The sequence below is a fragment of the Danio rerio genome, chromosome 4 (assembly GCF_052040795.2).
Source record: "Danio rerio strain M-AB ecotype USA chromosome 4, GRCz13ab, whole genome shotgun sequence".
NCBI lineage: Eukaryota > Metazoa > Chordata > Actinopteri > Cypriniformes > Danionidae > Danio > Danio rerio.
In genome coordinates, this window is record NC_141024.2 from 53,469,616 (window position 1) to 53,487,099 (window position 17,484).

General features: G+C 38.4%; 2 protein-coding genes across 3 annotated transcripts in view; one reads left to right on the forward strand and one right to left on the reverse strand.

Moving 5' to 3' along the window:
- LOC137490924 (uncharacterized) overlaps positions 1–17,484 on the forward strand; it is a 671,652-nt gene that overhangs the window by 627,746 nt on the left and 26,422 nt on the right. The gene's annotated exons all lie outside the window — the stretch shown is intronic.
- On the reverse strand, positions 958–12,990 carry LOC110439473 (uncharacterized). Of its 2 annotated transcripts, none has more exons than XM_087248990.2 (3): positions 12,938–12,990; positions 12,336–12,483; positions 958–2,970 (listed from the first exon to the last, which is right to left on the reverse strand). In XM_087248990.2, the coding sequence occupies exons 2-3, from the start codon at positions 12,466–12,468 to the stop codon at positions 1,922–1,924; spliced, it is 1,182 nt and encodes a 393-aa protein (XP_087105116.1). In that variant the 5' UTR covers positions 12,469–12,483; positions 12,938–12,990; the 3' UTR covers positions 958–1,921. The 2 variants fall into 2 exon arrangements, with proteins under 2 accessions (XP_087105116.1, XP_087105115.1); XM_087248989.2 differs by having other exon boundaries at positions 12,766–12,990.

Sequence of the window (17,484 nt, forward strand, 5' to 3'; positions counted from 1 at the left end):
GTGTCAGCCCAATGATTGTGTGGCTACATCACCAACAAGAGCAAGAGGTGGCAGTAACGCATCAAAAACTTTGTTATCGACCACCGTAAAACAGGAAAAAGAAGAAAATGTCATTCTTCTAATGTAGAAACTTCTTTGTTATTGATCGGTAAAGCTGTTTCAGTAACCGAAGAGGCCTCCGGTGCACAGAACTGCACAATAGGTGGTTGGCGCTGACAAGCAGTAATACACACGTTGTGTTTGGCAACCCCCCATATGGGAGTCTAGGGCCGTAACATCCACTGTCTCTAACGTTAGATTAAAAGATGGATCAGTGCAGCGGCAGCAGTAATAATAATAATAATTCCTTACATTTATATAGCACTTTTCTGGGCACTCAAAGCACTTTACACAATGGGGGGGTTCTCCTCCACCACTTCACCAGTGTGTAGCATCCACCTGGATGACACGACAGCAGCCATTTTGCACCAGCCCACACATGATGAAGCCAATTGAATGGATGCCATGATGGACAGAGACCCCTACTCTTTTTTTACATTTTTAACAACCACACGTTAACATCTTAAGACGGTGCTCACTGAGCAGTATAGCATCCCTATCACTCAAACACACAGACCAAAGGTTGGGCGCCCCCTGCTGGCCTCACTAACACTACTTCCGGCAGCAACCTAGCTTTCCCATGTGGTCTCCCATTCAGGTACTGACCGGGCACAGGCCTGCTTAGCTTCAGTGGGCAGCCATGTGAGAGTTGTAGAGAGCTAGCTGCCGGCTGGTAATGGAGTTAATGTGATTGTCTGTTGTGGTGAAGGAGCTGAGACGAAAGGTAATCTAAGTACCTACTGTCACCCATGGTCATGACTGAAAGGACAAGATCTCGGATACAACCGGACACATTTTACAAAGTGTTATGACCCGCTTGTTTGAGTCGCAGCACAAAAGAGAGATGAGCCAACAAAATAACCTGAATGCAAATGATTTATTATAAAATGTAACTCATAGAACAATCAATCAATGCAACCAACAAATGTCTAGGGATACTAATGAAGATAAAGAACTTAGGATATAATCACAACAACACTTTAACTACATGATATAAGTAATGCAAAACAAAACCATAAGGTTAAAGAATCAATGAGATGGGAGGTCTTGACATGAGGACTCCTGAGTAGCTAACACAACAACTTTTGTATATCCATTGATGAGCAATGCAGGCATCCAATCACGATTTACCACATACTCCAACCTGGATTTCTCATTCAGGGAATCAGACAGATAACATCATCTAACACAACACTAGCTACATGAACACACTGGAGAGTGGATAACAGATGAGATTTCAAGCCGCAGAGGTGCTGTTTGCCAGATGTTTATGAAACTGTTCTTCTCTCAGCTGCCATCATTGTTTACATAAATGCGAGGAGCGCGACACATTTACAACCCCACCTACTGCAGTGTAGGAAAACAGTATACCGTTACTCAGCCTTTTCAAACATTATTCAGACATGAAACATCCTGTGAGAAAATGTTTTGCTGCATTCATGTCATGTGTGCAACTTTTTGTCCATGTGTTTTTTAAGCTGCTGCGAATGAGCGAAACTCTGTAGACACTGATCAGATCTGTACGTTTCTCTCCAGTGTGAATCCTCTTTTGTGTTTTCAGATGTGTTAACTGATTAAACCTCTTGTCACAGTTTGAACAATTGTACGGTCTCTCCAGTATGAATCGCTTGGTGCAGTTTTTGGAGCTGAAATAAAAGTCTTCTCACACTCAAAGCACATATACTCTTTCACACCAGAGTGGACCTTCATGTGTTTATTAAGGTTTTCTGATTGGTTTAAGCTTTTCCCACACTAAGTACATGTGAATGGTTTCTCTCCAGTGTGGAAGTCTATGGGCATAAAAGTCCAGTGTGACCGCAGCTTAAGTGCAAGTGAATGGTTTCTCTCTAGTGTGGATCCTCATGTGTTTATTAAGGTATGATGAGCAGTAAAAATTCTTCCTACACTGAGTGCATGTAAATGGTTTCCTTCCAGTGTGAATCATCATGTGTTCATTAAGGTGTGATGATTGGCTGAAGCTCTTTTCACACTGAGTGCAAGTGAATGGTTTCTCTCCAGTGTGGATCCTCATGTGTCGATTAAGGGAGGATGAGCAGTTAAAACTCTTCCCACACCGAGTGCATGTGAAGGGTTTCTCTCCAGTGTGGATCCTCATGTGTAGATTAAGGGAGGATGAGCAGTTAAAACTCTTCCCACACCGAGTGCATGTGAAGGGTTTCACTCCAGTGTGGATCCTCATGTGTAGATTAAGGGATGATGATCGGCTGAAACTCTTACCACACTGAGTGCAAGTGAATGGTTTCTCTCCAGTGTGGATCCTCATGTGTTTATTAAGGTGTGATGAGCAATAAAAATTCTTCCTACACTGAGTGCATGTAAATGGTTTCTTTCCAGTGTGAATCATCATGTGTTCATTAAGGTGTGATGATTGGCTGAAGCTCTTTTCACACTGAGTGCATGTGAATGGTTTCTCTCCAGTGTGGATCCTCATGTGTTGATTAAGGGATGATGATTGGCTGAAACTCTTCCCACACTGAGTGCATGTGAATGGTCTCTCTCCAGTGTGAATCCTCATGTGAATTTTAAGTTTGCTTTTGCTTGCTAAACTCTTTCCACACTGAGTGCAAGAGAATGGTTTCTCTCCAGTGTGGCTCATCATGTGTACATTAAGGGATGATGAACGGATGAAACTCTTCCCACACTGAATGCATGTGAATGGTCTCTCTCCAGTGTGAATCCTCATGTGAATCTTAAGTTTGCTTTTGTTTGCCAAACGCCTTCCACACTGAGTGCAGGTGAATCGATTCTTGTCTTTCCTTTTCAAAATATCATCAGTCTGTAAATGAGTTTTTTCCTCAGTTTTGACATGATGTTCCTCCTCTTTACTCCCCTCATTCTGTTCAATTAGGTCTGAAATAAATAAATAAATAAAACATTAGTTTTTATTAAGTCTTAAAAACTCTCATCAAAAGCTGAAAAGTGAAAAGACACTGGAAACATTGGCTACACACTGTAATTTTGATGCACATTAAAAGTAAAATAAATCAGATCATATTTTGTTAAATCCATTAACCTGTACATATTAAAGCAGATGGAATTCAATTCATCTTTATATATCTAGTGCTTTTACAACGTAAATTGTGTCAAAGCCGCTTAACATAGAAGTTATAGTAAATTAAAACTGTGTCAGTCCACATAGTTATGAGAGTTTCTCATAAAAGTAATTTTGGTCATATTGATAAGACAAAGAAAAAAAGCTGTTAATGGCCTATTAATATTCGTGTATATTCACTATTTATTTTTGTATTTATTCATATATATTCAAGTATATGAATACTTGTTTATGTGCCTGACTGGTAAACACATCAGAAAAAAAGTTCTGGGGTAACAGCTGAATTTTTGCCTTGCAGACATGAGACATACCTGTACAGCATCTGCATAAAGGCTGGAATGTGCACGTACCTTTCCCCTTGTGTGTTGTTGGGTCATTTTAATCTAGTCTAGGGTGATTTTAAGGTTTATTTGAAAAAAAATCCTTCTGTGTTTCAGCAAATTAACTGATATTTGGGGACATCCATTTTTTGACGTATTCTGAAAAAAAGCTTTGAAATAAAAAAAATTAAAAAATTCAGTACACTGTAACGTACAGTCCGTAGATAAAAATTACGTATTGATTTTATAAAGGGGTCTGAGTCTCCTCTGCGTGGGCTTATGACTCCTGGTGCCACATAGGCCATACTCACACTATGTACAGTTGCCTCGAACCAGGCCAAGGCATGCTTGTCCCCCCTCCCGTCTCCCTTGATGGCCCGCACTTACACCACAATCAGGCCTAGGCACGCTTACGTCATTGATGCTGCGCTGCGTTGTTCAGTAGAGAAGCGCTCTCGCTCAGCACAGTGGAGAATTCTCTAGTTATTTCGTTTTAGTCGTTTGTTATGCAGTGACATGCAGTCAAATATTTCGCTAAACAGTCCTTAGGGATGCGATGACAAGCTGTCAGATATTTTGCCGAACAGATCCACCACTTTTGGCGCTCATAAACAATCTTAAAGCCCTCGTGGTGCAGGAATGAGGAGGTTTGCTGAAGGTGCGCAGCTGTCGTGCAGTGAGGTGTTTGTGTCTTTATAAAACTACGGCAGTTTGTGTTCATTGAACAGTAAGATTGATTAATAGATCCATATGAAACAGTCCCTTAAAACTCACGTCCTGCTTTCAGTTTCGGGCTTTGGCACGTTTTGCACTCATACTACAAGCCCAAGTAAACCACGCTCATGCCCACCTCTTCCAACCGGGCCAGGGCCGGCAAAGTGAACCGTTCCTGAGCCCGATTCAGCACACTCGCACTTCTCAAACGATCTGAGAAACGGGCCTGGGCACGGTTCGGATAGTATAGTGTAAGTACACCCAAAGTCTGTTGATGCACTTCTTAACACTTTAGTGTTTAGTATCAAAATGTTCCTCCTGCCATTTTACAACACATGATGCGTAGCGCATGATCATAATCACCACGGCTTACATTAATTAATGCTCTGATGTAATGTCTCTCCACATGCTTTCGGGCGTACTCTTATTTTGCATATTAGCGGGCCAGAGACAAAGAAAAACTCCCGCTCAAACTTTGCCAGGAGACTGTTGGTCAGTTGTTGGGAAAAGGGGTTGTGGCCAGACCAAAGTTTAAAAACCCAGCTTTCGAGAGGTGCACCCTCTTTTAATGGGGGCAGACCACATTTTTCTCTGACCGCGTGGCTCATCCGAGCCCACATTTTCTTATTTTTCCGGCAAAGTAAAACTCAGTTTAAGTTGTGATCGCGTATCCTCCGAACTGCATTGCAAACTCCACGCATCAAGAAAGGACATCAAAGGAATTCCAGCACATCGGAAGAAACTTGCAGAGAGAGAGACCGAGAAATCCTAAACTCCAGGTACTTTAGTAATGCGAATAAGCTGTGCCTCTTTATCAAAAAAGTGTTTTTACAATCTTGGTGATCCTTAATAGTGTGTGAAACTGAGGTAGATTTGCCACTCTTTATCTGAACTCTCTATTTCCTCACTTTTCTGTTGTCACGAAATACAGGGAGACCCAATTGCAAGTAAAATAATTATTTATTGACTCAGACAGAATGACAGAAGGAAGAACGCAGGAAGATGATGAGTGAGTCAAGCGAGCAGCAGGAAATGTAAATCGAACAGGGAGCACTGAAGAACAAGATCAGAGAGCCGCCAACAGAAAGGTACAAGAGTCCAAACACAGAGCTCTCCCCGCGACACACGACCAGAACTCAGCGACCGGAACCTGACAGGACACAGACAAACAGACGTGAAGAAAACGAACTGACACTGTGAGACAGAAACGCTGAACATATATAGGCGCGGTAATGCGCTGCACCTGTGGTCCACTGATTACAGCTGAGCGGTGCTGCGCACGGCAAGGCTGGTGACAGCGTACACGTGACCACCCAGCTGATAAGGTAAACACAACTGACAGCAACGCGACTCTAACACAGACACAGAGACACCCAACACACACACTCATACACGCATATACGTAAAACGCATAACGCACCACACCGTACACACACACACATACACACACGCAGACACATCATAGAAGAACAGACAGATCCACAATCGTGACATCTGTTTTATAGACCCGTATATACCTACATGCAGTATACATTTGTTCTATATTTTATGCTTGTTCGTTCCCTAGTAGCAAAGAATTCTGGCCCAGATTTGGCAAAAAGCTGGCACAGCAGGCATTCATCCGGCACTGGCATAAAGCATGTGGGCCAAACATGGCCCGGGTTTGGCAGAGGTGGCACCGTTTTTAAGGCGGCACACAAGATTTGGGCCAGATGTAAAACGTAGTATTTGGCCCAGATTTAAAAATTTGATAAGTGGGCCATGTGAGTTTGGCCAGTCTTGACCCACATTTAAAATACACTAAAATCATTTTTGAGTAAAGAAAAAAAATTTGACCAATCAGGTCACTTTGAGAAAAAGCGTGCCCATAGTGTGCCTAAAGCGCATCACTCCATGGGTTTATCAATTTCATTGCAATCGTGACACATCAACCTATCTGGCCCAGTTCAGGCCCAGTTATGAGTTATTAACTTGGCTGAGACTTGGCCCAGATATGGTCTGTGTTTGGCCCTTGTCTGGAAGCCAGATTTGGTCCAGTCATGTACCGTAATTCACTGCAGCATGTGGGCCAAGCAAAACCTGATTGTGTGGGCCAGAGCTGGGCCAGAGAAATTTTGCTATGTGGGTTATATGTCAGACTAGTCAATAAACCCTATTATAATCAAATGGATTGTATTGTTTGCCTCACAGAAAAAGTCACTGAAACGATAGATTCCCTACAGCTGCTATAAAGTTGATCAAAACTTCTGAATGATTAATCTACTTCACAAGGAGTAGCAATAATTCCCTCTCTAAATAAATATATCATTACAGAGTCTGCTCGGGCGAGGTCTAATTATATTTATTTGGTCAAATTAACAATAAGTTAATCCAGAATGTCAATAATTAATAATAATTCGTTGATGTTGATAATTAATATTTATAATCTGAAAGTCTGCTCGGCCGAGCGGGCGGATTCATATACAATTATATATTTGTTTAAACAAATGACAGAAGATTAAGCCGGAATATTAATAACTCATTATTATTGATTATTAATTTTCATAAACTTTCAGAAACCACATCTACAACACTCTGAGAAAAATTTACTCCCTTTTTGTTATATTCATGGCCGTTTTTTTCTGTATTGGCCTCTATTATAACACTTTTTTATTGCAAAGCCATGACAGCACGTAATCATGCATGTTCCGGCTGGGTTCGCCGACGCCTGCAACCTTCACATCCACACCTCCACATTCGCCATTCTCCTCTCATTTCCCTTGAACCCTCCGCTCCGTGAGTAAGAAGCAAAAGTTTTTGTTTTCTTTGCCCAAATTTTCATTAAATTTATTTCTCTTCTTTTTTCTTCCCGTACTTATATTGTCATTATTATTTTTTCCCGGATCTGCTGGCCTGAAATGATTTGAAGTTTTTTCTTTCACCTTCATTTGAGTTAAAAGTGCTGAGGGTTTTGTGTTTCATTGTGATTATTGTTATATTGTTTGTTTTGGATTTCCGGTTGGAGCGGAGATGGCTCCAGCGAGTGATAACAGTGCGGTCCTTCAAGCTATTGATGCACTAAAAATTGATTTGAATGTTAAAATTGAAGAAAAGGCCGTTGCACAGTCAAATGAACTTGCAAACAAATTGACCAGCTTTGGACAGAGTTACGCAATGCTGTGGAGCACATTAATGCAAGAGTGGAAGCAGCGGAAGAGCGAAAGCCTGGTCTGGAGTCTTTGTTGGGTAGATTCTCTGACTCTCTTACTACCCTGGAAAAATCGTTTAGTATCGTGAAAAAGTAGCTGGATGTGCTGAGAGACCAAATCGAGGATCTTGAGGAGAGGTCTCGCCGCTCAAATCTCTGCATTACAGGAGTTAAAGAAGGGCAGGAGCACGGCAGACGGGTGACGGAATTTGTAGCCGGTCTCTTGAAAGATACCCTGAACCTCAAGAAGACTCCACTTCTGGACTGGGCACACCGCACTCTACGCAGCAAACCAGTGGATGAACACTGCGCGCCTTCGTGATTAAATGTCACCATTTTTCCAAAAACAATGATATTTTAAAGAAAGATATTAAAATGAAAGCAATTACGACAGCAAACTGGGCTGTCAAAGACTACACAAATGTTAATGTCACCCTCCAGTTAACATTTAAATTACCGCTATATGGACTTCAAGTGATCATGACATCAGTAGAACTGGTAGGTGACAACTGGGCTAATTCCACATATCTGGAGTAGTAGTCACCACCAACAGGTATGTTTTGTTTTCCAGCATGAAGCTCTTTCCTGGCACATGAACAATGGAGTAGGAGTATTGCATCAGCCACATTTAAATCTTTGGATACGAGAGGGAAGAGCATCCAGAGCTTGTGATCCCAAGAGACTCAGTAATGGCCTTTGATCGGTCTCCATTTCAAAATGCTTGCCAATAAGAAAGTCTCTGAATCTTTCACACGCCCATGTGAGACCCAATGCCTCTTTTTCCACTTGTGCATACCTCTGCTTGGTCCGGGTGGCAGATCGTGATGCCTATGGTATAGGCTTCCATCCTTCTTGCCACCTCTGCATTAGGACGGCCCCTAGTCCATAGGACGAAGCATCAGCTGACACTTTGCAGTCTCTGTTTGTCATAAATCGCTAAAACAAGTGCAGACGACAATGCATCTTTCAGAGTTTGAAGTGCTTTAGCCTGCTCTGTGCCCCAAAACCAACAGTTCTTTTTCAACAGCAGATCGCGAAGAGCTTTGTCTTTCTCAGCCCGTTGGGGAATGGACCTTCCTAGCTGATTTACCGTTCCCAGGAAGCTCCTTAATTTGCTTACATTAGAGGGCTGTCATGTTTCTAATAGCTTCCGTCTTTATTGGGTCAGGACTAATTCCTTTGGCTGAAATTATGTGTTCTAAGAAAATCCACTTTGCGCTTTACCAGCTCCCAATATAATTTAACTTGGAGAGGTCTACACATATTCTAACTGCACCTGACATTTTCGGGACCACAACCATCCCAGCACACCAGTCGGTTGGCTCCTCCACTCTGCTAATTAAACCCAACGTCTCCATCTGATACAGCTCCTCTTTACATTTCTTATTAGAGGTAGTGGGATTTGTCTCAGAGTTTGAATGAGAATGGAGTGGCTCCTGGTTTCACACTGATCACATATGGTTGTTGTACTTCTCCTAAACCACTGCACAATTTTGGGTAGCTTAGCTTTAGTGTTTTAATGTCAATGCTGTCTAATCGTGCCACCAGCCCAAGCTTTGTAATCGCCGGTCGGCCCAGAAGGGCAGTGTGCAAATTTCTAATTACATACACATCGTCCTCTGAGTGTTTTCCACCTCTTTAAAGAGAAGCCTGCCAACTCCCACTACATCCAAAGCAACTTGCCCTGGCCCAAGTAACGGCCATGTCACATGTCCAAGGGCAGGTAGTTTCTCCTTATAATGTCTCTTAATATTTTTTTTCTGGAACGACAGTGACATCGACCCCTGTATCTTAAATGACACTTGTTTTTGACTAATGTCTATGTCTACCATCCATGGGTTGCCAGATCCATCAATGTTGCCTAAAATGTTGCCTTACTGGCAATTTCCAAATAACATAACATACATACATCCAGCTGGACCTTTTGTGTACTTATAGCTCCCTCTAGTGGCGTTGTATAGCCAATGCCAACCTAAAGATACACAGCAATAACCCCACACTGGAGATCATTAATAATATAATAACATTAATACTAAAACGGTGAAGGCAAAACAACATTTCAGATGTTTTATAGTGTGGTCAGCCTGCTGGTTTGTCCATTTGCACACATTTTCATCATCATATGATCTTATAACAAAATCTTTTTAATGTGGATAGTGACATTTGTTCAGTAAAAGTGCTTACGTAGTTTTCGTAAGTTTATCTTTTCTTATTGAATAAAAAGTTTATCCAACTCAGTTTTGCGCATGTTTTTCATGCTTATATTTCAAAAGTTATGTGCATCATGAAGTTTCTATCAACCGATTTTTTATGCTCATGGCCTATCCAAACTACACATAAAAATAGGTGGCTGGAAACATAAGGCTAAGGCAAGAAATACCGCTTCATCTTTAAATAAAGGGAGGAGACCGACAGAAACCCGGAGTTTAGAGAATAAAACCTGCTCCTGACCAGGTTAGATTCACAGAGTAAGTGACCTCGGTAACTGACTCAGAGTTGAAGTTACCTTTCTTTCAGAAACAGGCTTACCCTACTTTCTTAAGTTTGACAAACCTGCCATTTTGAAACTGAAAACCCAGAGTTTTTTCTCATTTCAGGGTTAACATACTCTGAGTTTTTACTTAACCTTCTATCAGAAATGGGGCCCTGATATCATATGCTATTGTTTTAGAACTTCAGTTGCCTTTTCGAGAAATGTCCAGGAATAATAAACAGCTACTTGCTCTACAAACAAGTGTGTTCATGACTATACATACAAAGAAAAATAATAAAATTAGAAAATATGACTTTGCAACATCAAGCAGCATTAGGCATGGGCCAGTATAAGATTCTGACGGTTTGATAATCTTGAATAAAAATATCACAGTTTCACAGTACTGTGATTACTGCTCTAAAATATATATATTTTTAAATGTCTGGGTAAAAAACAAACACTTTCCCCCCTCTGAACACAATATATATATATATATATATATATATATATATATATATATATATATATATATATATATATATATATATATATATTTTTTTTTTTTATTTATTTATTTTATTTTATTTTTTTTTTTGAGAAACTTTTAAATTATTTTATAGCAGTAAACTTGTCAGATTGAATCATTCTAATGAATCCTGGACTTCTGCTGTCTTCTTTTATTTTAAAAACATTTCTTTATACATATCTTTTCTGCTGGAGATAATGTTGCCTTGAAAAACTTAAAACAAAATGAAAAATAAAAACTTAAATATACCGTAGGGACGGTACAGCAGAATATTTTAGTGGTTTTAAAACCTTGACCTTTTTTAAACCGTGATATACCTTGAAAACTGATATCGTCCCATGCCTAAGTAGTATAACACTGTTTTTAGGATCTAAAAATTTATTCTTTAAAACAAGTGTCAGGCAAATAAATTCCAATGGCGACACCTGCTGGTATGGGAAGAATATGGTCAATACTGATGAACTATTAACTCAAATTTCTGCATATCATCAGTATGCAGTAATCTATTTCTTAAGCAGCTAAAGTCATTTTTAGACTAGTTTGTTGGCCAGTTGTAGTCAGTGCGATGCTAAACGTTATTGTTCCACTATAATTTGTTTGTTTTGTCTCACGTCGTCCCACAACAACATCATATAGTTTTGAATACTGTACAATGTTTTAGAACAATTATTTTAGTGTCCATTTCATTCAGCTTATTTCAAATTGGCGGCATCCACGTTTTCTGACATACTTTAAACCAGGGTTTCTGCAGGTGTCAACAAGTTAAATTTAAGAGTTTAAGACATTTTAAGACCATTATGAATGAAATTTTAAACTCATAAAGGGCTAAAGAAACTTTCAAATGGCCCAGATGAAAAAGATTTTTATTTGCCCTATCAAAAAAATATTAGAATTTAATACATTTATTAATACAATAATAAATAAATAATAATAAAAAAAACAATATTTTTAATATTTTAGCAAAAAGCAAGCAAGCTTTACTTGTATCCACACACTTTTTTCCCTCAAAATAAACTTTCTTTAAAATAAAAAAACAAATGTTTTAAAAGTTTTAAAAACTATAATAAACTAAATCTATGCATCATTCTGTCCAGGTCGATGTGCTCAGCAGTAAATACATGGAGCATGTTTAAACAAATGTTATTGTAAGGAAAATAATTAAATCATTATGATAAATAGAGTTAAAATGACCTTTTTGAATAAAAAGTATACTGTTTTATTGAGATGGATTGTTGGTGATTGTATGTGTTTTAGCCAGATTGGGTAGCAAATCATAAACAAAGGAAAATTAAGGCTTGTTTAAAAAAAAAAGATTTAAGACCTACAGCACAATATTTCAGTGAATTTAAAACTTTTTATGGCCTAAAATTTAGATTTCTCTTTAAACACAATAGCCCTGGTAATTAGTTATTATAATAATGGCGTAATTCAGATACTATCTGTGAGAACTAGTAACAACTACTAGAAACATCTTTAAATCCATATAGAAGTTGATAAAAAAAGGGGAATTGTGATCAACGTGACATATGCAACTGGAAAGTACTAAGCCAAAACTACCACTGTAATAGCAGATATCTTCTATGAGAATACTGTAGGTCAAACATCATCAGCTCAGTTAAACTTTTTTAAATTATTGTTTTTGATTAATTTTATATAGTGCCAGTGCTCAATGACACTTTACAAAAACAGTAGAAGAACAAGAAAAGCAATAACCTTGGGAGGGTAGAGAAAATGGGAGACTAATAATACATAAAGTAATGACAAAAGACATGAGCACAAGAAAGAAACTTATTCCTGTCTTTCAATGAGTGCTTATGTGCATTTAGGAGAACTACACAGCACACTCAGGTCTGCAAGAAGGACTTAATTTAGTATTCTTATTATTAAAATATATCTGAATGAGGATAAAATGACTGAGTTGGTCTTTAAGAATGGAAATCAACCTTTTTGTTCCTGCAGATCTTCCTGTTTGACTGTGAATGTTTCTTCAATCTTCACATCTTCACTCTCCTCTTTAATAAACGCCATCTTTATAACAGTGTGGAGATCAGTTGTTTCAGCAGTTTTCCTCTGCATTTGGACACTTTGTTCCTGTTTAAAATTAACAAAACAATAAAAATGTCCTATTTAAAATGAATAAAACAATGAACAGAAACAAAATAACTTCTCTTCAACACTTGCTTCAACAGTTTCTTTATATGAGAGTCATTAACAAAAATAAATCAGGTAAGTCTGATCAAGAAACAATAGCCACAAATAACCTGAAAAAAAACTAGTAAAGTTACTTCATTTTTCATATGTAGTGATGTATACTTAAAATAAAAAGACATTATGCTATTTAATATATTAAACCTTTATTAAAACACCACTTACACACATTTCTGTTGTTTAAACAATAGCCCTCATTACTGTGAGTAAAATTGTACTACATTGTATTAAAGGGTTAAAATAATATTTTTAACAGCAGGTACATAATTAAGTATCGGATGAAAAACCTGAAACTTTAATCAATCGGAAATATCTGTGTAAAAGTTTTAAAACAAACCTTTCTCCTGTTGAATCAGTGCGGGAGCGGCGCAGCCTTATGACGTCAGACGCAACGCCAAAATAAAAGTCTTTTTTGTTAAGCTTTTTTTGCCACTTACTGTTGCAGTCAGAACATGATAAATTTCTCCCTCCTTTTCCACTTCACACAACAAAGCTGCTATCTCTCTCACATACACAGACATTCAGTAATTGAAGTTGATCAAAACTTTTAATCCAAACATTTTAACATAATTTTAAATAACTTGTTTAATCCACTTTTAAAGCAGAAAACCCCAACATTCTAAAAGCTATAACAAATAGCCTGGTGGGTGTTTTAAGCTGACATTTTACAGACACATTCTTGAGACACAAAGATCTTAAATCTTGAATTAGAAAGTTATGTTACTAAACTTAAATCACAGCATGTTATGTAAAGTTTATCAGACTCGCCAACAGGGCTGGCCCGTGGCATAGGCAGTATAGGCAAATGCTAAGGGCGCTGTACATCCAGGGGGGCGCCAGAAATGAGTGCGGTTAAGTTTGTTTTGTTTTCGAGATTCCTGACACATTTCACAAAACATTTAATTGTATTAATAAATTTAAATTACAAAACAACACTATATACAAAAAAAAAAACATATATACAACTATTTACACACAGGAATAAAAATGATCTTGCTTGAAAGAGGGAACAGTGAGGGACCTAATGAGGGAGAGGAGAAAAGGAAGTGTGGTTCATTCCCTGCAGAGAATGATGCCTCTGTTTACAAAAGAAAAATCTATTTTGTGGCCTCCAATGTTTCCAAATTAAGCAGAACACTGCTGCTTTCAGATATTAATTTATGTATTTGAAATTTTACAAACTCTTTTGTCTGAGGTGGCAATCTCTGCAAGGTGGGAAGCAAACTCAATAGGAAGAGCTCATCCTCTGAGCGTGGAGATGATGACGGACAGTTCCGCAGTGCTTCCAGAAGCTGCCGCTCCACCTCCGGTGGCTCCTCTCTCTGTCTCTTATGAGCTCTTTTTCTTGAGGCTGTATGAAATAATACAGTTTGTACAATGATAAGACAGACAAGGACTAAATTAACAATCGTCACTATTAAGTTACATGAACTATGGATGTGAACATGGTCATTTTTGTCTGTACACACCTGTGGGTAAAGCAGCAGACGTCGAAGAGCCAAGAGGGGAGGCAGAAGCAGCAGCAGGTTCTGGCAAAGTGGATCCAGGCTCACTACCCAGAAAGGATCCAGTCATGTCTGTTAAGAAATGATGGGTATTATTACAATAAAGGTTCTGTCAAATGCATGAATTCATGCTTAACTTCTGTCCATTCACTCACAAGTTAATTTCATGAAAAGCTAAACCATTAATGAATGATGACTGCATGAGCAACAAAAGGTAATATAATTTTTATATTGATGAATATTATAACAATATCAACCTTTGCTAGTTTTCTAGTAACACATATGTTAATATGAGGACAATATATGTGAATTGAAGACAATTCACAGTAATTACCACAATAGTCAGTTATGTCCTATAACTTCATGTTATCTGCTTCACTTACCTAATGTTTTGGAAAGGTAACAAAGTTGAGTATTGATTCATTTAACTACTTGCAAGTTATAGAGTTGTTCATCTATGAATCATATGTTCATTTGCTGCTCATGCAGCAATCAGTATGGTTCAGCTGTTTATCAGAATTATATGTGCATTACTTAAGCATTATTGCATGCATATTATAGCACCTGTAAATTGTCAGGAAAAAAATATGACTACAAATTATACATATGGCATCCGTCACAAAGAAATAACTTTTGACTTTTTAATCATAAAAAAACAAATAATATGTTCTGTTGTCATTACTTGCAAACACACCTGTCTCTGACTTCCCTTCTGCTGCTGTTTCTGTCTCCCCCTCGTACCCTGCGGGCTGACTCTCCTCACATCCCCTATCCATGTTCCCACTTATCTCCCACGGGGACACGAAGGGGTCGAAGAAAGACAGTACCGCAGAGAACTTCCACTTCTTCCCAGACCCTGCTGCTGACCCACTTCTCTTCTCCGTCTCCTTTCTCCTCTCCTTCAAATAAGTGTCCCTCAGACTCTTCCACTTCTTTCTGCACACTTCCTCTGAATAAACAACAAACCATAAGTGGGAAAGTAGTTGTCACATAATTATGGTTTTAATAAGCTGAAGTAGCTGGCTTCAGCTTGCAGTCTCAATACGTAAACACAGACATATATGAGTATTGAGTACTGTTTTATTTACTTACCCGATTGTCCGACCTCCTCACTCACTTTCTTTCAAGCAAGATCCTTTTTACTCCTGTTTCTGTAGTGAAATGAGCTGCTGTCATACAGCTTGGGATGGCCGCACACCACAACGATAACCCGCTCCTCCATTTTAAATTCTGCCTCCTCTCGTCACGTCAAAAGGACGCAACTAGAGCAAGCTCCTGAGTGGTTAACGCGACGCGAATGTCCGCCAAAGTTAAGATTTCTGAATTTGAGTGATTTGCGCGTCAAACGCGCAAAACGCTCAATTCGTACAGCGCCTATCGCACCATTCGCAGGACGTCTATTCGCGCGTTTGCATTGTCTTAACATGTAAATCACTCGCGCTTGACGCGCGCGCCGCGTCCAGTGTGAACGCAGCATTAGAGAGGACAAGTCTGTTTATATTTCACTAGTCTAAATAATCTATTTAATTAATTTAATAAATTAACTATATCAGTTATCTATTTAACTTTAGTTTACTTAGTTAAGATGCCTGTACTAAAGATAATTGTTTTTTCTGATTAGTCTATATTGGAGGTATGTATTTAATTGTTGTTTACTCGGGTATTCTGACTGTACTAAAATGTGAAAACTGAAAATTCTGTGACCATTAACTCACCTTTACTTGTTCCAAACAAGATTTTATTTTATTTTTTTCTGATGTTGAACAATAATATCCAATAACTTATAATCTCTTTGGTTGTTGAAAACAGTAAATGCTGAATTAAGATTGTTCTTTTGTTTATTGTTTTATTATTTATATTGTCAGACAGCTAAAAAAAATTCACTATATGTGTTAAATTAGCTGCGCAAAGCGATTGGCATACAAAAAATCTTGTAAAATTGATAAATATAAAGATTTTACGTTTATCGTGATAAATATCGATATCAACTGATATGTAAAAAATTATTGTGATATTTTTTTTGCCATATCGCCCAGCTCTACTATACAGTAGCGAGAACAACATCAACTGCATTACAAGTTCAAAACAAAAACAACACCTGGTACCGTTTAAACCACTGTACCAGAGTTCCTAAGCTAAGAAACAGTCAAAAAAAATGTAGCAATCTAGCACAGGAAGTACATAAGCAGCATAAAACAAGTAATGACTCTCTTGAATTTCATCATGGACAACATGAACTGGTTGGAGGAGAAACAGCGGACCTGTCGATTTATGTAAAACCGCCGGCCTCTGGGGAACAACAGGAGGACCCTACTATGGAAGGAAATCATGCTACTGTCAATGATAATACAGAATGCATATGTGAACATGAGTAAAGAGATAATCTTTCCCCAGATGAAGGACAATCGGATAATGGAATGGAATGAGACCTATCAACAATCGACTTCTCAGCCTTACTGGAAAGGGAAAAGCTGACCGATAAGCTGAAGGGGACCACTGCTGCATCAACATTACAAATATTAACCTCCAAAGGTGGATAGTAGTCAAGGAAAATGCTGGAAAAGACAAACACTTGAGTAATTGGTTTGCCTCCATATTTAGATCTTGGGGACAATGGTTGATAAAGTTGTAGAGTACTTGGAGGTTACCATACTTGTTTTTGCTTAACTTTGTTGCTGTGTTGTGTCATTCATCAGATCAATGCTAGACAGTGCTGCTGCCACACACATGGTTACTGTGCAAGTACAAGGAACCGTGCAAGCCCAACTCAACAGTGACTATGGCTATGAAAATATGCTTCCAAAATCCTTAGATTGGTCCGTTTATGAGAACGTTACCCCAAACTTGGTGTGCCGTAGTTCTTGTTTTTATGTTATTCCTGTTTTGTGGAAAAGTAAGGGAGATAGTGTATAACATGTATTTTATTTTCTTTGATTTCAAGCGTAGACAGACCATTAGAATAATGAATAGTGTTGGCAGGTAGTTAGAGGATATTTTGTTTTTTTATTTTGGCACTTAGACTCTTATATATGCCAAAAATTATTCCTATACAATGCAAGTACTCTTATGTTGTTTTCTATTTTCTTTTTCTATTTTTCCTCTCTTGTTCTTTGTTATCAGAATGACACGAATGAAAAAAGGGTTTCAAGCAGGTCATTATCTGTGCTACGAGACAGAAGTGCAAACAGAAGGACCTGAAATTAAGGATTTTAATCCTATAATCTACAATATTATCTTTTAATACTATATTGGTTATGTTTCTGGGTATGAAATGGACATTTATCGAAGCTGCAGGGTTCACATACTCACAGGGAAAGAGGACTTGAACTGAGTGCTTAATGGAACCAACGATCATCTCAAAGCTGGCGAATGCTGTAAG